The sequence below is a fragment of the Lupinus angustifolius genome, chromosome LG02 (genome assembly GCF_001865875.1).
Source record: "Lupinus angustifolius cultivar Tanjil chromosome LG02, LupAngTanjil_v1.0, whole genome shotgun sequence".
In the NCBI taxonomy this organism is placed as follows: domain Eukaryota; kingdom Viridiplantae; phylum Streptophyta; class Magnoliopsida; order Fabales; family Fabaceae; genus Lupinus; species Lupinus angustifolius.
Window position 1 is genome coordinate 1936794 of NC_032010.1, and position 24925 is coordinate 1961718.

Here is a 24925-nt window from a genome sequence, read left to right on the forward strand (position 1 = left end):
ACTTTTATATATTACTCTCAAAAATTGAATATTCACATCACAAATTGTAATGCATATATTAGTAATATGTAAAACCTCTAACCTTTTAGAAATAAAAATGAGATTTTATCTTAAAACAATAATATTGTTAATGAAAAGGCTCTTTCTACGGTTGTGGTAGCAACGGGTGAAATCATTGCTAACTTCAAAAGAAGATAAATTAATGACTAAATAATGTGTCTTCCATTTTCAACCAACTTTTGTGAAAGATTATTGATTCCTTGCAAAGAAGCAAATTTAGCACTGCTACGCACATCAATGATATAGGTCTCAAGTTGATTATCAAGCATCACAAAATTAGTTGAACAAAAATCGTGTGGGTAGAAATTTGCAAATTCAATCAGTTTTGCCTTATCAAAATTAGAGAACAAATTAGCTGGACTTAAACAATACATACGAAGAAGCAACCGAATATTTGTCTCAGAGAAACGATCATAAAGTTCCTTAAGCTGCATATCCACAATAGTATAAAATAATTCAACACGATAATAATGCTCTATTGTGATAACATGTGTTATGCCTCCACGTCGTGATTTACCATCACGAAAAAAGTCAGCGTCCGTATCAGGAATGTCAATGTCATGCATACTGCAAAATAATATTACCTCTTGCAATAAAGATTCTCATCCATCATCTCTCATAGTCTATAATCGTTGCTTTGCGATTTTAACCAAGTTCATAGCATTAATGATATCTTTGAATATTTTTTGATTTGATATCACATAAACACTTAACAAGAAACATAAACTAAGTATTAACAAATTCTTGAGGATACAATATCATTTTGAATGATGAAAGTATTTCTCAACTTCTTATGTATTTGAACTAATTATACAAGTTCTTTTGTTTTACTTTGATTAACTCCAATCTTTCCTTTGCAATGCTTGTGATAGTTCATTTGAAACACCCAATATATTTTTCATCAAGTGCAACATGAATGCGAATTGAAAATCTCATGTCAACCTCAAAATACATTTGGCTTCAACTCTTTTTTCCGGTGTTAATCCATATTCTTTAATAATTTCAACATCATCACATATAGCAGAATACATAATATCAAGTTTATCAAAGTTGCATAATGTGAACCCCAACGAGTATCAACAGCTCGCTTGAGATTAATTTCTTAATTCAAACCTTGCCCACTTAGAATTTCTCATTTTCCAATGTCTTTCTAATATTGATTATTTGTTTCTCACGAAGCATGTCATGTCGTTTGCAAGATCCCCCAACGACATTTAATAAAATGGATATTAAACTAAAAAGACAGGCAACATCAATGTGATTTTTAGCAACAACAACTAATGTCAATTGTAACTGATGAGCGAAACAATGTACATAAAAAGCAGATGGATTCTCCCTTAAAATCAAACTTTTGAGACCGCAAAATTCGCCTTGCATGTTGCTAGCACCACCATAACCTTGCCCACCAATTCTTGATACACTAAGCCCATGCTTGCAAAACAAATCATCAATTGCCATTTTTAATGATAAAGATGTAGTATCTTTAACATGAACAATACCAAAAAAGCTCTCATCTCCAAGATCACTAATAATAGCTCTAGTGGTTTCCATTGCAGCAACATTAACAATATCTTTTTAGATAGTTGAAGAAATTAATTGATGATTTTGAGGAGCATTTTCCAAGACAACATGGTTTATTTCTTCATTATTACTTAATCTATGGTACATTTTGCAGATGTGCAGCAATATTCAGAAACAATACAAAAATGAAATACACAATATAAACAATGAAATGGAAAACAAATTGACTATATAAAAAATTAATCACTTACAAAGTGAAACAGAGTTTGAAGGTAATGGGACAATGTTTAAAGGTAATGAAACAATGTTTGAAGGTAAAACTTTTCCAATGTATAAAATAGATACTTTTACTTTTTAGTGTATTGCTCAAAGTTGTAATTTTTAATTTGTGAATTGTAGTGACCTTTTGTTTTATGAGTAGACTTTTTTATTTGTGTAGTTTTTTGCCTATTTGGACTTTAAAAAGTGTAAGTAATACATTAATTTAAAAAAAAAAACCAGAAATAATGTATATCTTGGTCAATGATTGTAAGTTAGAAATTATGATAAGCTCTTTCTAACTCAGTATTTGTAATGAAAAGAATAATGTATATGTTGGTACTAGAAGGTAGATTATCTCTATAAGTCTATTCAATAACCAACACTTGTTTATTATATTTTAAAAATAAATAAAAATAGAAATATTATAATATACATTACTCCCATTCTTATATTTTTAATAAAGAGTTCTCCATATTATTTATTGTTAAGAATATTTAGTTTAATATATAAAATGATATGTGTATAAATATTATTAATCATGTATATATTATGAAAGAAAAAATTAAAGAATAAATGATACTTTTAACCAAAAGGGTATCATATCATTACTCTATACACATTTGAGTAGAAACACGTACAAACATGATGAGTGAGTGATCCTGGGACAGTACAGACCGAATCATACTTGTTTTCTACCCGACAATAAATATTGATTGAGTCTATTTTTGACCCGAACCCGACCCCGACCATATACCTGATCAGATCCGAACATATTCAGACTCGATCACAATCGAGTCGTGCCAGATAAATGAGTAGGATCGGGTCATGCTCACCCCTAGAGTCTATTGTATATTAATTGTTGGGCTAATTGTGTGTTTGTTTGTTGTGGCGGTGGTCGTTCCAATTCCTCTTCTTTGATCATTCTATTCCTCATTGCTTCATCCCCACGCACCTAACAAACCAACCAACCCTCTTTATTATTTTATATTTAAATATCCAAAATCGTTATTATTCTCAAACCCTAGAAACCCAATCCATCAAATTAGGGTTCTTCAATTTCATAATCTCTACACCATGGACGATTGTTGTGCCGTTTGCGCTGAGCCTCTGGAATGGGTTGCGTACGGATCCTGTTTGCATCGCGACGTTTGTTCCACCTGCGTCTCTCGCCTCCGTTTCATTTGCGACGATCGACGTTGTTGCATCTGCAAAACCGAATGCGACGTCGTTTTCATTACCAAGGTATATGCCAATTGGTTGGATTGGATTATCATATTCATACCACATGATTCAGAAAAGAGGATTGAAATCTTTGAATACATAAGAGTTTTATCCCTATTTTATTTGTGTTTGAAATATAATGAGTTCAAATATTCACTCTGATACATTCACATGTGTGGTCGTGTTTCACTTTAATATGCTTATTGGCGTAGTAAAGTAAACTTGGAATTATATTTAAAATTGTCAGTGAACTTGTGTGAAGAAGTGTATGTGTTATTTTAAATTTTAAATTTTTTTTGGTTCTATCAGATTATTGGGCATCCAAGTTATGTTAGATGCTGACTAATCTGAGTTGAGCTAACAAGACTAACTTAAGAGGCAAGCTTCTTATGTAAAGAAGCTATTAGGAAAGATGTAGAGATCAATGCTTTATAAAAAGAACATGATTTATGATAGAATATTATGGAGTCATTTGATCTATGTATCCAGCTTCACTAGTGGGATTTAAGGCGTGGTTATTGTTGTTGCTGCTGGTTGCTAGTAGTGTGTTCAGAGTAACATGTTTGTCTTTCATATTATTATACTTCTAGTTCTTTCTAAACAACTAAACTAATGCATTCATGTCCTGGTAAACTTGCTTGGTTGGGAATGTCGTTAGAGTTTCACTATCAAGTTGAAACAAATGCCTACGAATTAGGATTGGCCAGTAAGATTTTGGGTTTGGCGGAAATGACGGTTGTGGATGGGAGAGAGAGAAATTTGTTATAACAGCAGAGCTCTAGTGCCATTTGTGCACAAATTACAAAAATCATTTCCACCCAAATAGAACTTCAATGTTGTTATTGCCCTACTATGTTTTTATTTTGAATTCTTAGTTTTATTTCAAATTCACATCGTCAAGCTTGTCTTGTTTGCTTAGTGAAAATATTTAATTTTATATTATTTTAATTGTTGCTATCTTTTGATATTGTTGATATTGAAATTCACCACTATGCTTCCAGGCTCTAGGAGATTATACAAGGATGATTAATGACTTTTCAGTCCTGCCATCTAACATAAGAGAGGGCAAGGTTGGATCATATTGGTACCATGAGGACACAAATGCATATTTTGATGATATGGATCATTACAAGATGATCAAGGCTATGTGCAGGCTTTCGTGCAGTGTATGTGACAAGATGGAGGAGCAACCACATGATGCTTCTAGGCGACGTGAAAGATTTAAGAATATAGGTCAGCTGAAAGGCCACTTATTCCACCGTCATAAGTTGCATATGTGCAGTTTATGTTTGGAGGGAAGGAAGGTGAAATTTATATTTTTGGCATTGTATCTGAATCTTTTGGATGACAGAATTTGTTATCTTTGTTTATTTTAGATTAATTCTGAGGATGTTAACCATTTTTTCTATGTGTAGATATTTATATGTGAGCAAAAACTATATAGTAGAGCACAGTTGAATCAACACATAAGCACAGGTGACTCTGTGGTGGATGGCAGTGAGAGTGAGAGAGGTGGTTTTATGGGGCATCCCATGTGTGAATTCTGCAGAACCCCATTTTATGGGGACAATGAATTATACACACATATGTCCACAGAACATTATACATGTCATATATGCCAAAGGTAACACAACTCAGTTAATAATTTGCTCAATAAGTGTCTTTATTTTGATCAGAATTCAGAACTATTAGAAATGTAAGATTCATGCTATTTGCAGGCAGCATCCAGGACAGTATGAATACTATAAGAATTATGATGACCTAGAGGTAAGATGTCCATGCTATGCTTTTCCTCCACTCTTGTTTTAACTAAATGGCTTTGATAATTCTTTTCTGTTGTCTGAATTGAATGCATTATTTTCCTTCTGGGGCAGATCCATTTCCGTCAACAGCACTTCTTATGTGAAGATGAGGCTTGCCTTGCCAAGAAGTTTGTTGTCTTTCAATCTGAAGCAGAGATGAAGGTGATTCCTTATAGAGCATGGATCTTTTTCTTTTTCTTCATTTTCTTAATCATTGCTCTCATAACTATACTCATTGCTCTCATAACTATACTCATTGCTCTCATAACTATACTTCATTTTCCTTATAGAATTTGGCTCTGATACCATGTAAAACTATAAATCTAGTTTGAAAGAGAGGAAAAGATAAAGGAGAGAGGGATTATGAATTCTGTTATGTATTGAATGATTGAAAAGCCAATAAGAGAGGATTTCCCTTTATATAGAAGATTGGAAGCTTACAGGAGAAGATTGTATAGGAGGTGACATGTACAGTAAGTCACCTCCTCTAACTAACTAACTAACTAAATAACTTAATTAACAGAAAACAGAAAAGGTAACTGTCAGTGACAGGTGTATTACATAATAGCTTTTTGTAGGCGTGGTTTATAACAAAAGACAATAACCTTGTTTGATCCAACTCCACCAAGGTTCAAAACAATCAGACCAGTCATTGAAACTGATTCACAGTTCAATGGTTCACCCCTGGATTTAATATTTAGTTACCATATTGGTAATATTACTATTTCACTATCATTGTTTTTCTTAGAAATATTTTAGTATGTAAAATACTGTTTTATTGAAAATTAAAACATTGTTCTATAAATATGAATAAGAATGTTATAAAAAGTGGCAAATTAATATAAAAAATAGAAAAAAGATTGTAGAGCTCTTTTGATTGTATTACATAGTAACTTAGAGTATATTTTGTATTATATCGATATATTGAAATTCAAACATATTTAACATGGCATAAGTTACACACATAACTTAGGCGCATATAAGAAAAACAGTTAAAGTGGAATTTTAGTAGTATGGCTGGGGTTCAAACACGAAGACCACAGTTTGAACCATGAGGGTTGCCCATCTAGAAGTATTTTGCTATGTAAGACATTAAACTGGTCTATAATTGAACTGCCACCAGTTCTGGCGGTTGACTGGTTCCTGGTTGACTTAACAGTTCAAACTTCAAAAGAGCTTTTAAAAGGGTTGTCCAGATGACTCGACTGGGGCAGCCAGTGGCCCTATTTTCAGCACTAGAAGGAAAAGATATTTTGCAGTGATTTGTTTGGGATGATTTGATATGTAGTTGTACATGCATGTACTTAGTGATTCCCCATGTTTGTGCATTTGGATGCTTTACTATTATTGAAGTTTAAAATTATCTTAATCTTGTTCGGTTTATCTCTTCATTGTTGAAGCTCTTTTTCATTGTTTGTTTTAGAGGCATAATGCTACTGAACATGGAGGACGTATGTCACGGTCAAAGCGTAATGCTGCTCTTCAGGCATGTACATACTGATTTTTTTAAGTCTTTGATCTCATTTCTGTTGGTATTGATTCTTGATGGCATTGTTATTTCCCATATGCTTCATTCCCTTACATTAGCTTTATTTGTTTCTTTACAGATACCGACTAGCTTTCGATACAGACATGGTAATGAACAGAATCAACGTCGTGGAAGAGCTCGGACATTCCGTCGTGATGTGTCTGACAATCAACTTTCTATGGCCATTGAAGCCAGTTTGGAGACAGCTAATGCAGAGCAAATGTTTCATGATCCATCAACAAGTAGTGGTCAAGTTGCTGATGATGATGGGAATGATGATGTTGATTCTATCATTCAGCCGTTTGAATCATTGGCTACATCAGGTTCTGAACCATCTTCAAGATACCTCCAAGCATTGGGACACAGCTCCAGGGGTGCACCACTAGAAGATTCTTCCTTTCCTCCGCTTGCCACACCTTCCAGCAACGGCCAGCAAAGTTCCAAAAATGAGTTGGAGGGTTCATCTACTAACACTATGGCAGCGCGTTTGCGCCGGCGTGGCAATAAAAAAGTTTCTGTTATTAATTCTGGTAATGCTTGGCCTGCTGCTGGTCGGGGACCGATAGAAACATCAAGTATCCCTACACAATCTAAACTGCCAGCAAATGTTGTTCCTGGAGTGTCATCTAATTCTGGTCTGGTGAAGACGGTAATTAGAAATGGGGGTTTTCCATCAACTTATGCTAGTTCTATTCAAGCTGCACAGAGAACTGCACATGGACAATGGTCTGCTGGTTCATTGCAGGAAAAACGTGACAATGGTAGAATTGTTCACTCTACATCTGCTCCTAATCTCACTAAGAGCAACCCTATTGAAGGTTCAATTTCCGATTTCCCTCCAATTTCTGCTGCACAAGTGAGTAAGTTACCTGCTAGCAGCAGCCAATCCCTGTTGAATGAGGAGAATGTTCACTCTGCCAACAAGTCTTTGGTTGAAAAGATTCGTGGTGCTCTAGATTTTGATGAAGATAGATACACACTATTTAAAGACATATCTGCTCAATTTCGCCAAAGCACGATAGATACAGATACATATCTGGATTATGTCCAGCAGTTTGGCTTATCTCATCTTGTACTTGAGATGGCAAGACTGTGCCCTGATCCTCAGAAGCAGAAAGAACTTGTTGAATCCTACAACTTTAGTTTGCAAAGAAATGCTTTACGAGAAAACTACAGGGTTCATGGGATCACTCCCACCCATGGCAAGGACAGTAATACCTCCAAAAAAGGCAAAGGTAAGTCTGTAGATGTTAGAGGGAGCCACTCTACAGAGAGATTAGCAGGTAGCTTTCTAAGCACTGTACATCAACTACAATCGAGTTATAAAACTTCAGAAGAGAACTCGGAGGTACTATCAAAGGGTGATTATCGCACCAACAAAGGCAAATTAAAAATCGAGCAGCAGATCAATACAAATTCTGGTACTCAACCTATAAAGAAGCTAAGTGGGCAAAGTGAAACATCAGCTGGCAGTTTATCTAGTCAAAATAGAGAGGATGTGGGTGGTGGGAGCAAGCAACGCAAGAAAGCATCCAAGTTCCTTAAAGTGCGCCTTGGTGATGGTTCTGTTTCAGCACTTCTAGATCGTGAAAGTTCACACATCGAATCAGATTTTGGAATAACAAATGGTTTAGATGGTGACAAGAATAACTCTGGAGGGTTGCCTGCGCGAGGTGTTTGGCGAAAAGGTGGTGCTCAGAGACTGTTTCCCTGAGTTTGTTTCTCCAAAGGCTTAAAAAAATATAAAGTGTCAAACAGAAGTTGAGCTGGGTTATTGAACAGAAATAATCCAGTTTTAGCTTGGGGGAATGCTGATTTATGTGTGTCTAATTTGAGTGAAATTTGGAGTTATATAGCAAGCTAGGATGTGAATCAGAGGTCATGTTGAAGTTTAAATGCATTGCCTGAATGACTCATATTTCTTTGGTTTGAAGTTAGTATTGTGGTGAGCTTCGGCACAACGGTTAAGTTGATTGTCTTGTGACCCGAAGGTCGAGTCCATATCATGAGAGCAGTTTTTTCACTTGCAATGGTAAAGTTACATACATGTATCTTCTCTAGATCCCACACTAAGTGGGAGCCTGATGCATTTAGTTATCTTTTTTTAGGTTAGTAAGTGTTGATATGGAAGCATGTGTGTCCTCATACTCTATCCGAACAAACCTTGGACATACCCTTTATTATTTTTATACCAGGTTCACTTTAGACGAGTCTTTAGTGATTATATTCCTTTTGATACTAGATTTGTAGGTTGACTCATTTTTATATGGTTTTGTTGAATAACGGGGCCAGATGCCCATTTTTTTATTTGGTCACATTTTGCAGTCTTTTTGAAAGAGAAAAGCTGTATGCAGTGTTGGAATACAAGTTTGATATATCATCAACCATTTATTTTTAGTAATTATTGATTCATCAAAGTAATACAAATGATTATAAAACTATAGAAGATGAGATATATACACTCCTGATTCATGTTATATAATTCTCTCAAAACATTATTTTGGTCTTTCTTTTATACAACAATGAGCATCTCCATCCGAAGGCAACATCTATGAAGTGAGTCTCTAGTCATTGGGAAGAATCCTAATGCTGGTAATGGTGATAATAGTTGTGGGGTTTCTAGTGGCTATACTTTCATTTTAATCATGGCATGATATTTCAAATTTTGAATCCGGAGTTGGGTTTTGAAAGAGAAGAGAAAGAAAAGAAGATTTAAAATGTATTTCACAAGTATATTAAGATTGTTTACGAGTTAAGTTTTGGAAAATAATAAACAGAAAAAGAATACTTCAAAAATATTTCAGAAGTGTATATCATTCCTTCAAGACTTAAAATTAATATATTTTATAGCGGCAAGATAGACAATGACTTATGTAAACCTAAACTATGAATTAGATAGTTATGTTATAGCTAAATAAGTAGTTTTTATATTAGTTAGAAGCTAAGACAGGAAAGTTGTATTCTCAAATGAGATCATGCATCTATTATTTATGTGTAGGACTTATATTAACAAGTGAATAGCATAATATATTTATAATTTAATTTTTGTATTTTCAACTCACAACCAAACTTCTTCATTGCTTAAAACATACAAAGATTTGAATATTAAAGTTAGCACAAATAAAAAAAACAGAAAGGAAGGGAGTAGTATAAATAAAAAAGTCAACAGTTCGATTTCTGTGAGTAACATTGTTAAAAAGGTAGCTATATACCCTAAAATAGATTCATTCCTCCAAAGGATGAGAGGTATCTTTGTTAGTACAAAAAATAGAATAAAAAATATATGTACTATCAATGTAAGAGTTTTTTCATGGGAGAAATAAACAATGTATTAACTATTTATGAATCTTTAACTAATACCAAATGTCATTATTGAATGAAATATGATGACTATATATCAATTATTAGGCCTTTTGAGGGAGGACCAGAAAATAACGAACTAATAAAGCCTATTAAAGCATGGGCCTTGTTTTGTGTCATCTTCCACAACAATTGATTCATCCTTAAACCCTATTTGAATCTTCATTTTGAAAACAACAACAATGGCAATGGAAGAACACAGCTTAACTGAATGGCGCGCTCACTGTGGTCCCTACCTTGGAGACATTTCAGCTCTCTGTTTTCTTCACTTTCCCTCTCCCAATCACTCTCTTCCTTTTCTACTCGCTGGTATTCTCTCTCTCTCTCTCTCTCTCTCTCTATATATATATATATATATATATATATATCTAATTGTTTCATGAGAATTATAATTACTGAGCTGAATCCAGGGAAAAAACATTACTCGGCGAAATGGTAAGGTTGTTGTTTGGCTTCTGACGTGGAGTCCGTGTGTTCAAATTCTGGAAACAGTTCATTCGTCTGCGAGGTTTAGGATGTTTATATTTACCCACTAGTTGGAAGCCTAGCCTTGTGCACTCAGTCATTATAGATTCAAATCCTGAAAATAGTTTATTCGTTTGCGGTGGTTTAGGCTGTGTACATTTACTTTCTCGAGGTCGTATTAGTTGGAAGCCTAGTGCGCTGGGCCATCATGGATATAAATTCGGGAAACATCTCTTGGTTTGTGAGGATTAGGCTACATTCACCTTTAAAAGACTAACTAATGAGTGTGAGGATTAGGCTACATTCACCTTTTCGGGGAACATCTCTTGGTTTCTGAGTCCCCATTTTTATTACTTTTATGTGTGATTCATTAAATAACATGAGTCAGCTATCTAATGAGTGTCTAGCATTGTTTGTATTTGATTTGTTTGACCCTCCTTAATGGTTAACAACAGGTTTGGGTTCGGAAATTATGGTGTACGACTTAGATGAAGGAAAGGTTATGAGGTCATTCTCTGTATTCCAGGGGATTCGTGTGCATGGAATTACGTCGAGTTTCCTACAACCTTCCCTAATTGCCGTGTTTGGGGAAACAAGAGTTAAACTATTTAGCTTCTCCTTTGATACTGTTCCACACTTGACACTCATTCATTTGTTGCCAAAGTTTGGTCACTGGGTTTTGGATGTTTGCTTCCTCAAGGTACTCAATTCGCCATAATTTCAGTCTCTTCTTTTCAGAATCACGAATTAAATCAATAATGAATGATAAAGTGACAAAATGTGCATTATAATTATGAATTACAAATAGGAGACGTTACAGTGACCTTGTATGAGTTTTGACTTAATTACACTACAGACACTTCAAAACACTTATCTTGTCCTGTTCTTGTTGGACACTATTTATGTCTTGTACTTTCAAACATTTAGCAGTACTCTACAACATTTTACATTTACTATTCTAGATGTTTATTTATATCACTATAAATGGAAAAGACACACTAATTAGATAGATGTTAGCATTATATTTTGTTTACGATGGCTTCTGCTTACTTTTAAAATGTTATTCGTCTCTTGTAATTTAAGATTTATGTTTTTATGTTAATATTATATTAATTTTATAGTGTCATGTCCTATCATTTTTAGAATTTGACTTATCCCTGTCTGTGTCTGTGTCCTGTGTTGTATCTGTGCTTCATAGCACCTATCACCCTTTTTGTTCTAGAAATTGCACGAACCTCCCTTGAGGTTTATGTTATCATTACACTGATCTCCCCTGAAAGGTGAGGTGAGTGTAAGGGATGATGGAATAGTTAAGTCAAACCTTAAGGGAGGTCAGTGTAATTTCTCCTAATGAATAACCAGTATTGAATAATGAATGCTCTTGTTTTGTTCTAACTTGTCTTCCTTCGGTACTAGGGATGCTTATCTGATTCCAACGTAGACGGCCATTTTCTCGCCATAGGATGTAGCGACCATTCAGTTCATATCTGGGATATCTCCAAATCTATCACGGTTCTCAAGATCCAATCCCCAGGTTAGTCTCAACTTCATGACATGTATTGGTTCTTTATTGACCTTTTTCTAATGAGTACTTTTGTTATTTTATCTCAGTACGGTGCCTTTTGTACTCAATGCGTTTATGGGGTCATAATCTTGAAGATCTACGTATTGCATCTGGTACAATATTTAATGAGGTAAGGGACGTACTGGTATTATATAATTATAGTAGCGCTTGTAAATAAAAGACAATATAGAGTTACTCAAATTATCTTAAACATTCTTCTGCGACTCTGCAAGTCTCTCTTTGATTCTTTCTAAAATAGAGTCTTGCTGGTGATACTTGTGGAGGTGGCATGACTCCTAATCTCTGATTCTACCTATTAATGTATTTCCTCCTCATTGGTCATCAGAGCAATTCATGCTCCAGTTGTTGAAACAGTCCTTCTTGATTTCTATGGACTAGCACAAAAAATCTCAATGCAAAAACACTAAAACAGTTTAAGTGAATCACAATTATCATCTGGTGGACTAGTAATTACTAAGGTGTACCAAAGAAGAAGGAAAGAGAAAGAGGGAAACAATTAAAAAGGGGTTGGCTACACATGTTCCTAACAAACTGGACACCTGGCAGCAAGAGAGTGGAAAGGATGATTCAGAAATCAGAGGAGAAGGGGAATAAGAAGGCAGAGGGGGAGGGGACTGAGGCAGGCAATAATTGGGTAGAAAGGAGTGATATTGTCACTAGGGAATCCAGGGAACTTGTCCTTATTTTCTTGTTATTTCTTTTTCTGCACTTTCTTATACAGTAATACTTCATGTACACTGCAATCTTGCAGCTCTCATGACACAATAAATATGTTGTTTGGTACCAATTGTTGCAGAATCATTTCAATTTTCTATTATTATAGCTGGTACCTATCATCATCCTTACCGAATAATATAATTCCTGCGCTACAGCCATGATATAACTCTTGACTACATTTTTTTAAGTTCAAGCATGAAGAATCTATTTTATATGTTGTATCTATATCTTTTACGTAATTATTACTTAGTTTTCTTCATAATATAAGTATTGTACTAAACACTTGCTAGTATCCTTGTTAAATGTGTTCACAATTTCACATTTCTATCTTTTTAATTACTTTAAAGAATTTGGTTTTGGCCAGATTATTGTCTGGAAAGTGGCTTCTCATCACAATAAATCTTCAAGACGTGGAGAAGACCATTACAACCAGAGCGATTCATTCTCCATTTGCTTCCCACCAAAAGACCAACTGTATGAGGCTGTTCATATATGTAAACTTATTGGACATGAAGGCTCAATTTTCCGAATAGCATGGTCGTCTTGTGGATCTAAACTGCTATCTGTCTCTGATGACCGTAGGTGAGTCAGTTTTTAGGTCATACTGTACTGCTGATTAATGTTCATTTTTAGTGAGATAATGACCCATGCCATGAATAGTCTCTTCTTTTATTAATGCAGTGCACGTGTCTGGGATGTTCCTATTGAAAGGCAAGATTCTTTATGCCACGACCCCGTTGCCCTAGTCTTATTTGGTCACAATGCTCGAGTTTGGGACTGCTGTATTTCTGATTTTGTAAGTCATTTGGTGCTGTTCAGTGCTTTCTCTTTGTTAATTTAAGTATCATCTTTTAGCATATGAAAGCAACAAAAAATAGAGTATGGGCTTTGTGTCATGCTTATGAAAAATTTCTAAGAAAAAATATGTTTACTGATTTTGTTTAACTTCCTATCTTTATATTATGTGCCTCTCAGTCCAACAACTAAAAAGGACAATTATTATTTAGTGTCATTTTGTTGATTGTTTCCAGTTTGTGCCAAGTTATTATTTTCCAAATTTTCCCTTTCAACTGATTGCTTTCTACAAACAAATAAACCACATAGTTAAATTATAATATAATTTTTATTTCATTACAAAACCTGTGTAATACAATTGGTAACAGAATAAACCATTGACAGTAATTTTTTTAGTTTTTGTTTAATGGAAAAGTCTTTCACAAAAATAAATAGGGGGTGTCAAATTTGGCATCTAACACCAAACTCTTTCAGCAGTGCTTCTATTTTAAATCCTTGTATCATTTTGCCACCGCAGTTGTCATTTTTGTGATTGTGACTTTTTGCCATAAGAACTGGGCTTTTGCTGATATTATCAATTATTATGTTTACTTGTATTATACTGTAGTTTCTGAAACAAGTAACTTATGTCTTCGTCATGGTATGGTCTTCTAGTTAGGTTTTCATTTATATTTACTTCTGAAATTAAAAATTCTCCCCATTTTATCATGGGCTTCTTGCAGTTGATTGTTACTGCCAGTGAGGATTGTACATGTCGTGTATGGGGAGTCAATGGTGAACAGCTGCAAATCATTAAGGATCACATGTAAATTGTAAACATGAATTCTTGATTGGTTATAATTGTTAGAGTATATGTAAAAAATCTCATAATGTCGTTTTTTTTATATTTTAGAATATTTTTGAGTATCCTAGATTATCTTTTAGGATTTCTTTCCTACAAGTTTTTTACTATTTATCCTAAGTAAGTTATTTATAGCTTATTTTAAAATTAGAGGAATAATTAATTGTGTTCTTTGCTATGTATAGAGGAAGAGGTATATGGAGATGTTTGTACGACCCAAATTTGTCAATTCTGATAACCGCTGGGTTTGACTCTGCTATTAAAGTGCATCGGCCTCGTGTTCCTATGAAAGGCCTTGCAGCAGCACAAGGCTCCCCTGGTGAGACAGAGATGTTTTCCGTTAGCATGCCTAATGTGTTGGAGCATAATGGACTCACAGACAGGTAGGATTATCAAATGTGATAAGATCATTTATGATGCCCACCAACAGTACACACTGTTGAACTGATTTTTGATGCCTTTGTCCCTATTCAGTTGTATTTACCGACTTTCATGTTGACTAGCTTTTTTGCTTGTTTATTTTTCGCAGCAAAAGTGAATATGTTCGATGTCTGCGTTTTTCCCGTCAGGATACTCTTTATGTTTCTACCAATCATGGTTATCTCTACCATGCAAAATTATGTAGTTCTGGAGGTGCTCAGTGGAATCAACTTTTCCAGGTCAGCAACAGGGCACCAATTGTCTGTATGGATTTATTGTCGATGGATTCATTTGAACTTGAATGTGGTGTTGACGATTGGATTGCTATTGGAGATGGTAAAGGAAATATGACAGTTATTGAAGTTGCTAATGTCAATTGTACTCCTACTGTGAGATCGAGCATTACCTGGCCAGCTGAAATTGAGAGACAGCTGTTGGGTGCCTATTGGTGCAAATCTCTGGGATGTAGGTAGTGACCTTCTCTTATCTTTCATTAAGAACGTCTTAAAGTATTGAGACCTTAAACTATGCACAGATACCTGTTGCATGTTGATGAGATGTGAACTGATCCTTCTGGCCTCACTATTAAACTGAGTATAACTCATGGAAAAAAAAACACCCACGTATGCCACATTATTATGAACTAATGAAAATTTAATAAGGGAAAGGAAAAACTCTTAATGCTAATTAGTTCACATCATCTATCCTTTTTGGTTGGCAGTCATAAGAGCATTCCAAGTTATGCTGTATAATGATCCCATAGTTTCATCTAGTATGCATATTATAGTGTAATCATAAATAATTTACCTCATGCAGTTTGCACAGTCTTGTGCTTAAACTATTCTTTTGTTTTATTGTATTTCTTTTTTCTCTGTTTTAAATTAATAAAATATTATTGTTCTTTGGTGACACAAATTTGTGTAGGTATGTCTTCACAGCTGATCCTAGAGGAACATTGAAACTCTGGAGGTTGCCTGACCCTTCACAATACAACCTTCAGAGCTCCATGAGCAGCAACAGTGTATCACATATAGCAGAATTCATATCAAGTTATGGAATGCGAATAATGTGTTTGGATGCAAGCATGGAGGAAGAGGTATTCATCTATCCATCTTCTGTCATTTTTTATTCTGGGATGAGTTGGAATTTTGACATCTTCACTGTTCAGTATTCATTATTAATGTTATGTGGTATACTCTACGTTTCACTTAGATCGGTCTTTTAACAAAATAAACTGCTTTTGTGAAGAGGGGGACGATGAGCCTTGATATGCCATTGTTCAATAACCATGAGGAACAGGGACACATGATATTTTTCATATGCACTTTTAAGATGTTATCATTCAAGTATAACTAGCTTATAATGTAAAAATGGAAACTCATTTGCAAACTGGATCGTAATTTCTTCAGGTCCTAGCATGTGGAGATGTACGTGGTAATATAGTTCTGTTCCCTTTGCTGAAGAATCTAGTTTTGGGCACATATGTTACTCAAGAAGTGAAGGTACTTCCTGTTAATCATTTCAAAGGAGTTCATGGGATTTCAAGTGTGTCCAGTGTTTATGTGACTAAGTTTGGTTACAATCAGATTGAGATATGCTCAGGTTGTTTGGTACCAATTGTTGCAGAATCATTTCAATTTTCTATTATTATAGCTGGTACCTATCATCATCCTTACCGAATAATATAATTCCTGCGCTACAGCCATGATATAACTCTTGACTACATTTTTTTAAGTTCAAGCATGAAGAATCTATTTTATATGTTGTATCTATATCTTTTACGTAATTATTACTTAGTTTTCTTCATAATATAAGTATTGTACTAAACACTTGCTAGTATCCTTGTTAAATGTGTTCACAATTTCACATTTCTATCTTTTTAATTACTTTAAAGAATTTGGTTTTGGCCAGATTATTGTCTGGAAAGTGGCTTCTCATCACAATAAATCTTCAAGACGTGGAGAAGACCATTACAACCAGAGCGATTCATTCTCCATTTGCTTCCCACCAAAAGACCAACTGTATGAGGCTGTTCATATATGTAAACTTATTGGACATGAAGGCTCAATTTTCCGAATAGCATGGTCGTCTTGTGGATCTAAACTGCTATCTGTCTCTGATGACCGTAGGTGAGTCAGTTTTTAGGTCATACTGTACTGCTGATTAATGTTCATTTTTAGTGAGATAATGACCCATGCCATGAATAGTCTCTTCTTTTATTAATGCAGTGCACGTGTCTGGGATGTTCCTATTGAAAGGCAAGATTCTTTATGCCACGACCCCGTTGCCCTAGTCTTATTTGGTCACAATGCTCGAGTTTGGGACTGCTGTATTTCTGATTTTGTAAGTCATTTGGTGCTGTTCAGTGCTTTCTCTTTGTTAATTTAAGTATCATCTTTTAGCATATGAAAGCAACAAAAAATAGAGTATGGGCTTTGTGTCATGCTTATGAAAAATTTCTAAGAAAAAATATGTTTACTGATTTTGTTTAACTTCCTATCTTTATATTATGTGCCTCTCAGTCCAACAACTAAAAAGGACAATTATTATTTAGTGTCATTTTGTTGATTGTTTCCAGTTTGTGCCAAGTTATTATTTTCCAAATTTTCCCTTTCAACTGATTGCTTTCTACAAACAAATAAACCACATAGTTAAATTATAATATAATTTTTATTTCATTACAAAACCTGTGTAATACAATTGGTAACAGAATAAACCATTGACAGTAATTTTTTTAGTTTTTGTTTAATGGAAAAGTCTTTCACAAAAATAAATAGGGGGTGTCAAATTTGGCATCTAACACCAAACTCTTTCAGCAGTGCTTCTATTTTAAATCCTTGTATCATTTTGCCACCGCAGTTGTCATTTTTGTGATTGTGACTTTTTGCCATAAGAACTGGGCTTTTGCTGATATTATCAATTATTATGTTTACTTGTATTATACTGTAGTTTCTGAAACAAGTAACTTATGTCTTCGTCATGGTATGGTCTTCTAGTTAGGTTTTCATTTATATTTACTTCTGAAATTAAAAATTCTCCCCATTTTATCATGGGCTTCTTGCAGTTGATTGTTACTGCCAGTGAGGATTGTACATGTCGTGTATGGGGAGTCAATGGTGAACAGCTGCAAATCATTAAGGATCACATGTAAATTGTAAACATGAATTCTTGATTGGTTATAATTGTTAGAGTATATGTAAAAAATCTCATAATGTCGTTTTTTTTATATTTTAGAATATTTTTGAGTATCCTAGATTATCTTTTAGGATTTCTTTCCTACAAGTTTTTTACTATTTATCCTAAGTAAGTTATTTATAGCTTATTTTAAAATTAGAGGAATAATTAATTGTGTTCTTTGCTATGTATAGAGGAAGAGGTATATGGAGATGTTTGTACGACCCAAATTTGTCAATTCTGATAACCGCTGGGTTTGACTCTGCTATTAAAGTGCATCGGCCTCGTGTTCCTATGAAAGGCCTTGCAGCAGCACAAGGCTCCCCTGGTGAGACAGAGATGTTTTCCGTTAGCATGCCTAATGTGTTGGAGCATAATGGACTCACAGACAGGTAGGATTATCAAATGTGATAAGATCATTTATGATGCCCACCAACAGTACACACTGTTGAACTGATTTTTGATGCCTTTGTCCCTATTCAGTTGTATTTACCGACTTTCATGTTGACTAGCTTTTTTGCTTGTTTATTTTTCGCAGCAAAAGTGAATATGTTCGATGTCTGCGTTTTTCCCGTCAGGATACTCTTTATGTTTCTACCAATCATGGTTATCTCTACCATGCAAAATTATGTAGTTCTGGAGGTGCTCAGTGGAATCAACTTTTCCAGGTCAGCAACAGGGCACCAATTGTCTGTATGGATTTATTGTCGATGGATTCATTTGAACTTGAATGTGGTGTTGACGATTGGATTGCTATTGGAGATGGTAAAGGAAATATGACAGTTATTGAAGTTGCTAATGTCAATTGTACTCCTACTGTGAGATCGAGCATTACCTGGCCAGCTGAAATTGAGAGACAGCTGTTGGGTGCCTATTGGTGCAAATCTCTGGGATGTAGGTAGTGACCTTCTCTTATCTTTCATTAAGAACGTCTTAAAGTATTGAGACCTTAAACTATGCACAGATACCTGTTGCATGTTGATGAGATGTGAACTGATCCTTCTGGCCTCACTATTAAACTGAGTATAACTCATGGAAAAAAAAACACCCACGTATGCCACATTATTATGAACTAATGAAAATTTAATAAGGGAAAGGAAAAACTCTTAATGCTAATTAGTTCACATCATCTATCCTTTTTGGTTGGCAGTCATAAGAGCATTCCAAGTTATGCTGTATAATGATCCCATAGTTTCATCTAGTATGCATATTATAGTGTAATCATAAATAATTTACCTCATGCAGTTTGCACAGTCTTGTGCTTAAACTATTCTTTTGTTTTATTGTATTTCTTTTTTCTCTGTTTTAAATTAATAAAATATTATTGTTCTTTGGTGACACAAATTTGTGTAGGTATGTCTTCACAGCTGATCCTAGAGGAACATTGAAACTCTGGAGGTTGCCTGACCCTTCACAATACAACCTTCAGAGCTCCATGAGCAGCAACAGTGTATCACATATAGCAGAATTCATATCAAGTTATGGAATGCGAATAATGTGTTTGGATGCAAGCATGGAGGAAGAGGTATTCATCTATCCATCTTCTGTCATTTTTTATTCTGGGATGAGTTGGAATTTTGACATCTTCACTGTTCAGTATTCATTATTAATGTTATGTGGTATACTCTACGTTTCACTTAGATCGGTCTTTTAACAAAATAAACTGCTTTTGTGAAGAGGGGGACGATGAGCCTTGATATGCCATTGTTCAATAACCATGAGGAACAGGGACACATGATATTTTTCATATGCACTTTTAAGATGTTATCATTCAAGTATAACTAGCTTATAATGTAAAAATGGAAACTCATTTGCAAACTGGATCGTAATTTCTTCAGGTCCTAGCATGTGGAGATGTACGTGGTAATATAGTTCTGTTCCCTTTGCTGAAGAATCTAGTTTTGGGCACATATGTTACTCAAGAAGTGAAGGTACTTCCTGTTAATCATTTCAAAGGAGTTCATGGGATTTCAAGTGTGTCCAGTGTTTATGTGACTAAGTTTGGTTACAATCAGATTGAGATATGCTCAGTAAGTTTAACTATTCATCACTCTCATTCAAGTCATTTCAACTATTTCCCAAACAATGACATTAAGAGCACCGCTAATATTCTAACTCCCAAGGCAATTATGGACGTTCTTTAATTTTTTTCTAATTGTTGACTTTCATTCATGTTCAGACCGGAGCAGATGGTTGTATATGCTATCTGGAATATGATAAAGATATGCAGAATTTGCAATTTACGGGGATGAAACAAGTGAAAGAGTTGACATTGATTGAACACGTTTCTGTCAATAACAACTCTGCTGATTCCTCGTCAAGCAGCTATGCAGCTGGTTTTGCATCAGTAGACTTCATAGTATGGAACTTAGCTAATGAGAATAAGGTACTAAAACTACTGTTTCTCTTTCTTCTTCTCTGCTTAGTTAATATTTATGTTATGTATTGCTGCATACCATTACCACCATTTATGGTTGGGATAATTAAGTGCATGCCATTAGCAGGTGATGAAAATTTCTTGTGGAGGATGGCGTCGTCCTCATTCCTATTATCTTGGTGACGTACCAGAGATGAAAAACTGCTTTGCCTTTGTCAAGGTTTGTTTTCTGCCTTGAACTCTTAACTATTATACAAGTTCAGTTAGCCATTGACATTTGTTTGAGCATTATCTTGCTGCTCCAACTCAAAGTTACACCCTTGTTAAAATACCTGTGTGATTGCTGTAGTGCTTTATATGTGATATCATTGTTGGTTTTTTTTTTACTTGTTGATTGGGCTTTTTAATATGAGTTCCATAAGAATTTTTCAGCTTCAATTACTCACCCTTTTTATTGGTTGAGCTGAGCCTTATGAAGAGGATGGGAGAGTGAAGTTTAATAAAATGCTAGATTGAATCTGCTTACCTTATTGATTTCTTAGTCTTTAGATTTCAAAATTTCCCAGACCATATCTATAGGGATCAGAAAGGAACTTTTTCCTGATTGTTTAGGTACCATTTGCTCTATTTTTTCCTTTCAATAATATGGGTGTTGGTAAAGATTAAATTTAATGTTGAAACTCTGCGGAATTGGTAGCACTAATTTTAGCTTTTTCTAAGCATTACTAGCCCCAACTTCATGAGAAGCTAGGCCTATTTTGTCCTTGGTGATTTTCATTTCTGTTATCACAATCATACTTTCTGTATAGCCCTAACAAATAATGCCAATTATTACAGGATGAAATGATACATATACATAGACACTGGACTCATGATAGAGATAGGAAGATATACCCTCAGAGTTTGCATATGCAATTCCATGGGAGAGAGATACATTCTTTGTGCTTTATCTATGATGATATGCTTCTTGGAGATAATTATAAGCATACTTTATTATCTAAATCAAGTTGGATTGCAACTGGGTGTGAAGATGGAACTGTCAGGTTGACTTGGTAAGACCATTATTATCTTCTTTCTTTAAACTGGCTCGAGTACCTTATTATAATGTGTCTATTTGGTAAAGGTATTCTCCAGGTATTGGAAATTGGTCGGCATCAAAATTGCTTGGTGAACATGTTGGAGGGTCAGCTGTAAGATCAATTTGTTGTGTATCAAAATTATACACTATTTCATCATATACAGATGATGTTTCTGATGCGAAGGGTGACTTGAATGCTGCTGATGAGGAGAAAGATAATCCGACCTTACTGATATCAGTAGGTGCGAAGCGTGTCTTAACTTCTTGGGTACTAAAAAATAGGAGACCGGAAACTGATCATCAGTACAATTCAAAAGAAGTTGATGAGTCAAGCTTGTTGGGTTCAATGACATTCCAGTGGCTTTCCACTGACATGCCAGCCAAATACTCTACCACACACAAATATCCAGTTAGTGATGTGGATAACGGTGTTATTGAAAATGTTTCTAATAATGCGAAACCTCAATCACCCTTTTCTGAAAGGGGAATGATGAACTTGGTCAGAGATAAGTATGAGGATGACTGGAGATATCTTGCCGTCACTGCTTTTCTTGTTAAATGTGCTAGTTCCAGGTGAGAGGAGATGCCTAATGCTTGCTTTCTTGACTGTTTTTTTAAAACTCAAATCAACCCCACAAGTAAAACTGAAACTAACCTGTATCGTATATCTTTCAGAATATCGGTCTGCTTTGTTGTTGTTGCTTGTTCAGATGCTACACTTATGTTACGGGCTTTAATTTTGCCCTTTCGCTTATGGTATTTACAATTACTCCTAGCAAATTCATTGATAATTTATTCTCTGCTTTTTTTCTTGTTACATCTTACATGTCTCCTTTTCTTTGGACTGATGGCAGGTTCGATGTCGCTTTGCTGGTTCCTTTATTGGCACCTGTTTTGTCATTGCAACATATCATCTTTCCCGTACATAAGCCTTATAAAGGTTTGTATGATCATCTAGTGATTGCTGGCAAGTGTTGTTGCTCTTCAAATCCTTTCCTTTCTCGTGGATGTGGAAGTTTACTTGTAATATCCCATATTATTTCTATGTTTATCTCTTCAAAATGTTTCAGCTGTCGTTACCCGTTGCCTGGTAATCACAATCAATGGTTAAAAGACTATGCTTGTACTGCCATCGAGAAAGCCTAAGTTCAAAAAGAAGAAATTGTCTCGATGTTTGGGCTTACTTAAGATAATGGGACTGCTATTAACAGTCCAAAGATCCTTTTAGCAGGCTCCCACTTATTGGGGTGAGGTATGAGGAGGGTAGATGTATGTAGTCTTACCCTGCTAGCGGATAGACTATTTCTAGGAACCTCATGGTCACTAAACAACAACCTTATCGCTGCGCCAATTAGGATAATAAGTTACATTCCTAGGGTATTGGCTGTATATGGGATTGGAATAATTAGGTTGATACTTGAGTAGTTGGAATCTAATTAAAAGTGTCTGCAATGCTTTCTTTTTATAAAATTCAGTTTTCTGGTTTGTGGATGTGGTTGTCTTTTCTAAAATCTTATTCCAACTAAATGCATCCACTGCTAATAATGGTAAAGTTGTATGTAATGACATTGCTTGAATTTTGGTAATTTGATGTATTGCGTCATGCTCAGTATATGAAATGACAGATATTATTTGTTTTGATGACTCCACTGTTCCTTTCTCATATCTAGTACTGTATAATCTACACACTAGAATGATTTTTGAGGTCCTTCCTCACATATGTTGTGTGTATGATCCATTTCCGTGCTTTATTTATTTCCATCCTGAGTATGAACCTTCTTTTGCAGAAAATGTCCGTGTTGGAAATATTTACATTGTGATTAGTGGGTCCACTGATGGGAGTGTTGCTTTTTGGGACCTAACTGGCAGCGTTGAAGCTTTTATGCAGCGGGTTTCAGTTTATGATGTAGAGAAGTTTTTTGATTGTCAAAAACGTCCACGCACTGGGAGAGGGAGTCAGGGTGGTAGATTGTGGAGGTCTTTAAGGAGTGACTTGCGGAAGAAAAAACAAGGCAGCGGTCTGGTCACCTCAAAATCCAAATCCAAAGACAAGACCAAAAGCATAACTTGTGCTACACATGGGAGCCCTCCAACGCCTAACGATTCTGAAGATAGCAAGATGGTTTCTTCTCAAGCCATGGATACAGCTTCCCCTGAGTCAGAAATTAAGACTGATAATTCGTCAGTGGAAGTATGTGAAATACAGCCTCTACGCCATATGCAAAATATTCACCAATCTGGGGTTAACTGTCTCCATGTTTCAGAGATAAAGGGTGGCCACACTACTGACAGTTGTCATGTATACAGTATAATTAGTGGGGGTGATGATCAAGCACTTAATCATCTTATAGTTGAATTTTCACTTAAATCAACAAATTTAAGTAGTGAAGTTATGGCTCCGGATATAACACATTTGGTCTCTGAACCTGAAAATGAAAAGGATATCAATTATCAGATCAGATTCTTAATTCATGAAAATATTCCGTCGGCCCACAGCGCTTCTGTGAAAGGTAATGCTGTATAATTATACTTCTCAATTCTATCTACATTTTTTCCGTATATAGAAAATAGTAAGCATGTTAGTCTTTGTTTGATCCGATGCTTCCTTTGTCTTTCTGACTTTAATTTTTTTGGTTCCTTCATCTAGTATCTTGGCTTAATTTGAATATAAGTCTGTAATTCCATTTACAGCAGTTTTTGTTCACGGAGATACTTGTCTGTTGCAGATCCGCTAATAACTTGCGTATGCTATTATTTTGCTAAATATTTCATTTATGGTCCATGTAAACCATGTCCATCTAAACCACACTTTAAAGTTGAAGTCAATTATTGGAAATGCATATGCACATCAACTACTATTTGTTTTTAAGTTTGATCAAACATATCACAAATTCTCAATCAGCTTTTGTTTTATGAAGGTGTCTGGACTGATGGATCTTGGGTGTTTTCGACCGGACTTGATCAGCGGGTCCGATGCTGGCATCTACGGGAGAGTAAACTAATTGAGCATGCACATCTAGTAGTTAGTGTGCCAGAGCCAGAAGCGCTATCCGCTAGAGCTTGTGGCAGGTAATTGTTATGCATGAGAGGATGACCAGATTGGATGATAGATATATCATATTGTGCTTTCTCTGAATTATTTGCTTCTGTATTTTGCAGGAATCATTATCAGATTGCTGTTGCTGGAAGAGGAATGCAAATAGTTGACTTTTCAGAATCCTGATATGAGGCTGATGTCTGGTAATGGAGTGATTGCTGTTGTTTTATTTTATTGCATCAGAATTACTTATGGAGGTGCATTTTTCCTAACCATGTTCTGATGAACCGATCTAGCTGGTAATCTCGAGTTTTTGGCAAAATGGTCTGTGATTGCTACATGTATCTTGTAAGAATATATGTACAACAGTTCTAGAATAATCATGTTTAGAACACAGATATATCTCATTAGTAAAATGACATTTGTAGGTTAGCAAGTTAAATTATGTATTTTTTACTAGGTACCATATTCTTGTTAACAGATTGATCCCAGCAACAAAACCTGGCCTCCCTTTTTCTCTTTCCACTCTTAGGTTTTCAAAGGCCTATGGTACTTAATTTATGCTGGAAATGAAGTCATAAGGGTAACTTGACTTAGCTCATGTGTATTTAATTGAACTTTAGGTTCCCAAGATTTGTGAACCCTCTTTGCTGAATATTTTAGCATTGTACCACACTCACAAA

The 24925-nt window shown here is 35.1% G+C and overlaps 3 protein-coding genes across 3 annotated transcripts; 2 read left to right on the forward strand and 1 right to left on the reverse strand.

Moving 5' to 3' along the window:
- LOC109325701 lies at positions 207-1611 on the reverse strand. The gene is made up of 2 exons (XM_019558223.1): positions 1375-1611; positions 207-488 (listed from the first exon to the last, which is right to left on the reverse strand). The coding sequence occupies exons 1-2, from the start codon at positions 1609-1611 to the stop codon at positions 207-209; spliced, it is 519 nt and encodes a 172-aa protein (XP_019413768.1).
- On the forward strand, positions 2749-8617 carry LOC109331842 (E3 ubiquitin-protein ligase HEL2-like). The gene is made up of 7 exons (XM_019566598.1): positions 2749-3084; positions 4065-4367; positions 4479-4687; positions 4782-4830; positions 4938-5027; positions 6289-6351; positions 6473-8617. The coding sequence occupies exons 1-7, from the start codon at positions 2917-2919 to the stop codon at positions 8105-8107; spliced, it is 2517 nt and encodes an 838-aa protein (XP_019422143.1). The 5' UTR covers positions 2749-2916; the 3' UTR covers positions 8108-8617.
- Positions 9860-24674, forward strand: LOC109331864. Its single transcript, XM_019566633.1, has 20 exons — positions 9860-10062; positions 10674-10918; positions 11635-11752; positions 11830-11912; positions 12885-13102; positions 13202-13316; positions 14038-14120; positions 14342-14539; positions 14686-15045; positions 15501-15672; positions 19589-19780; positions 19930-20136; positions 20255-20347; positions 20965-21179; positions 21251-21778; positions 21881-21961; positions 22060-22145; positions 22993-23715; positions 24124-24274; positions 24365-24674. Exons 1-20 carry the CDS (start codon positions 9936-9938, stop codon positions 24426-24428), a joined length of 4059 nt encoding a protein of 1352 aa, XP_019422178.1. The 5' UTR covers positions 9860-9935; the 3' UTR covers positions 24429-24674.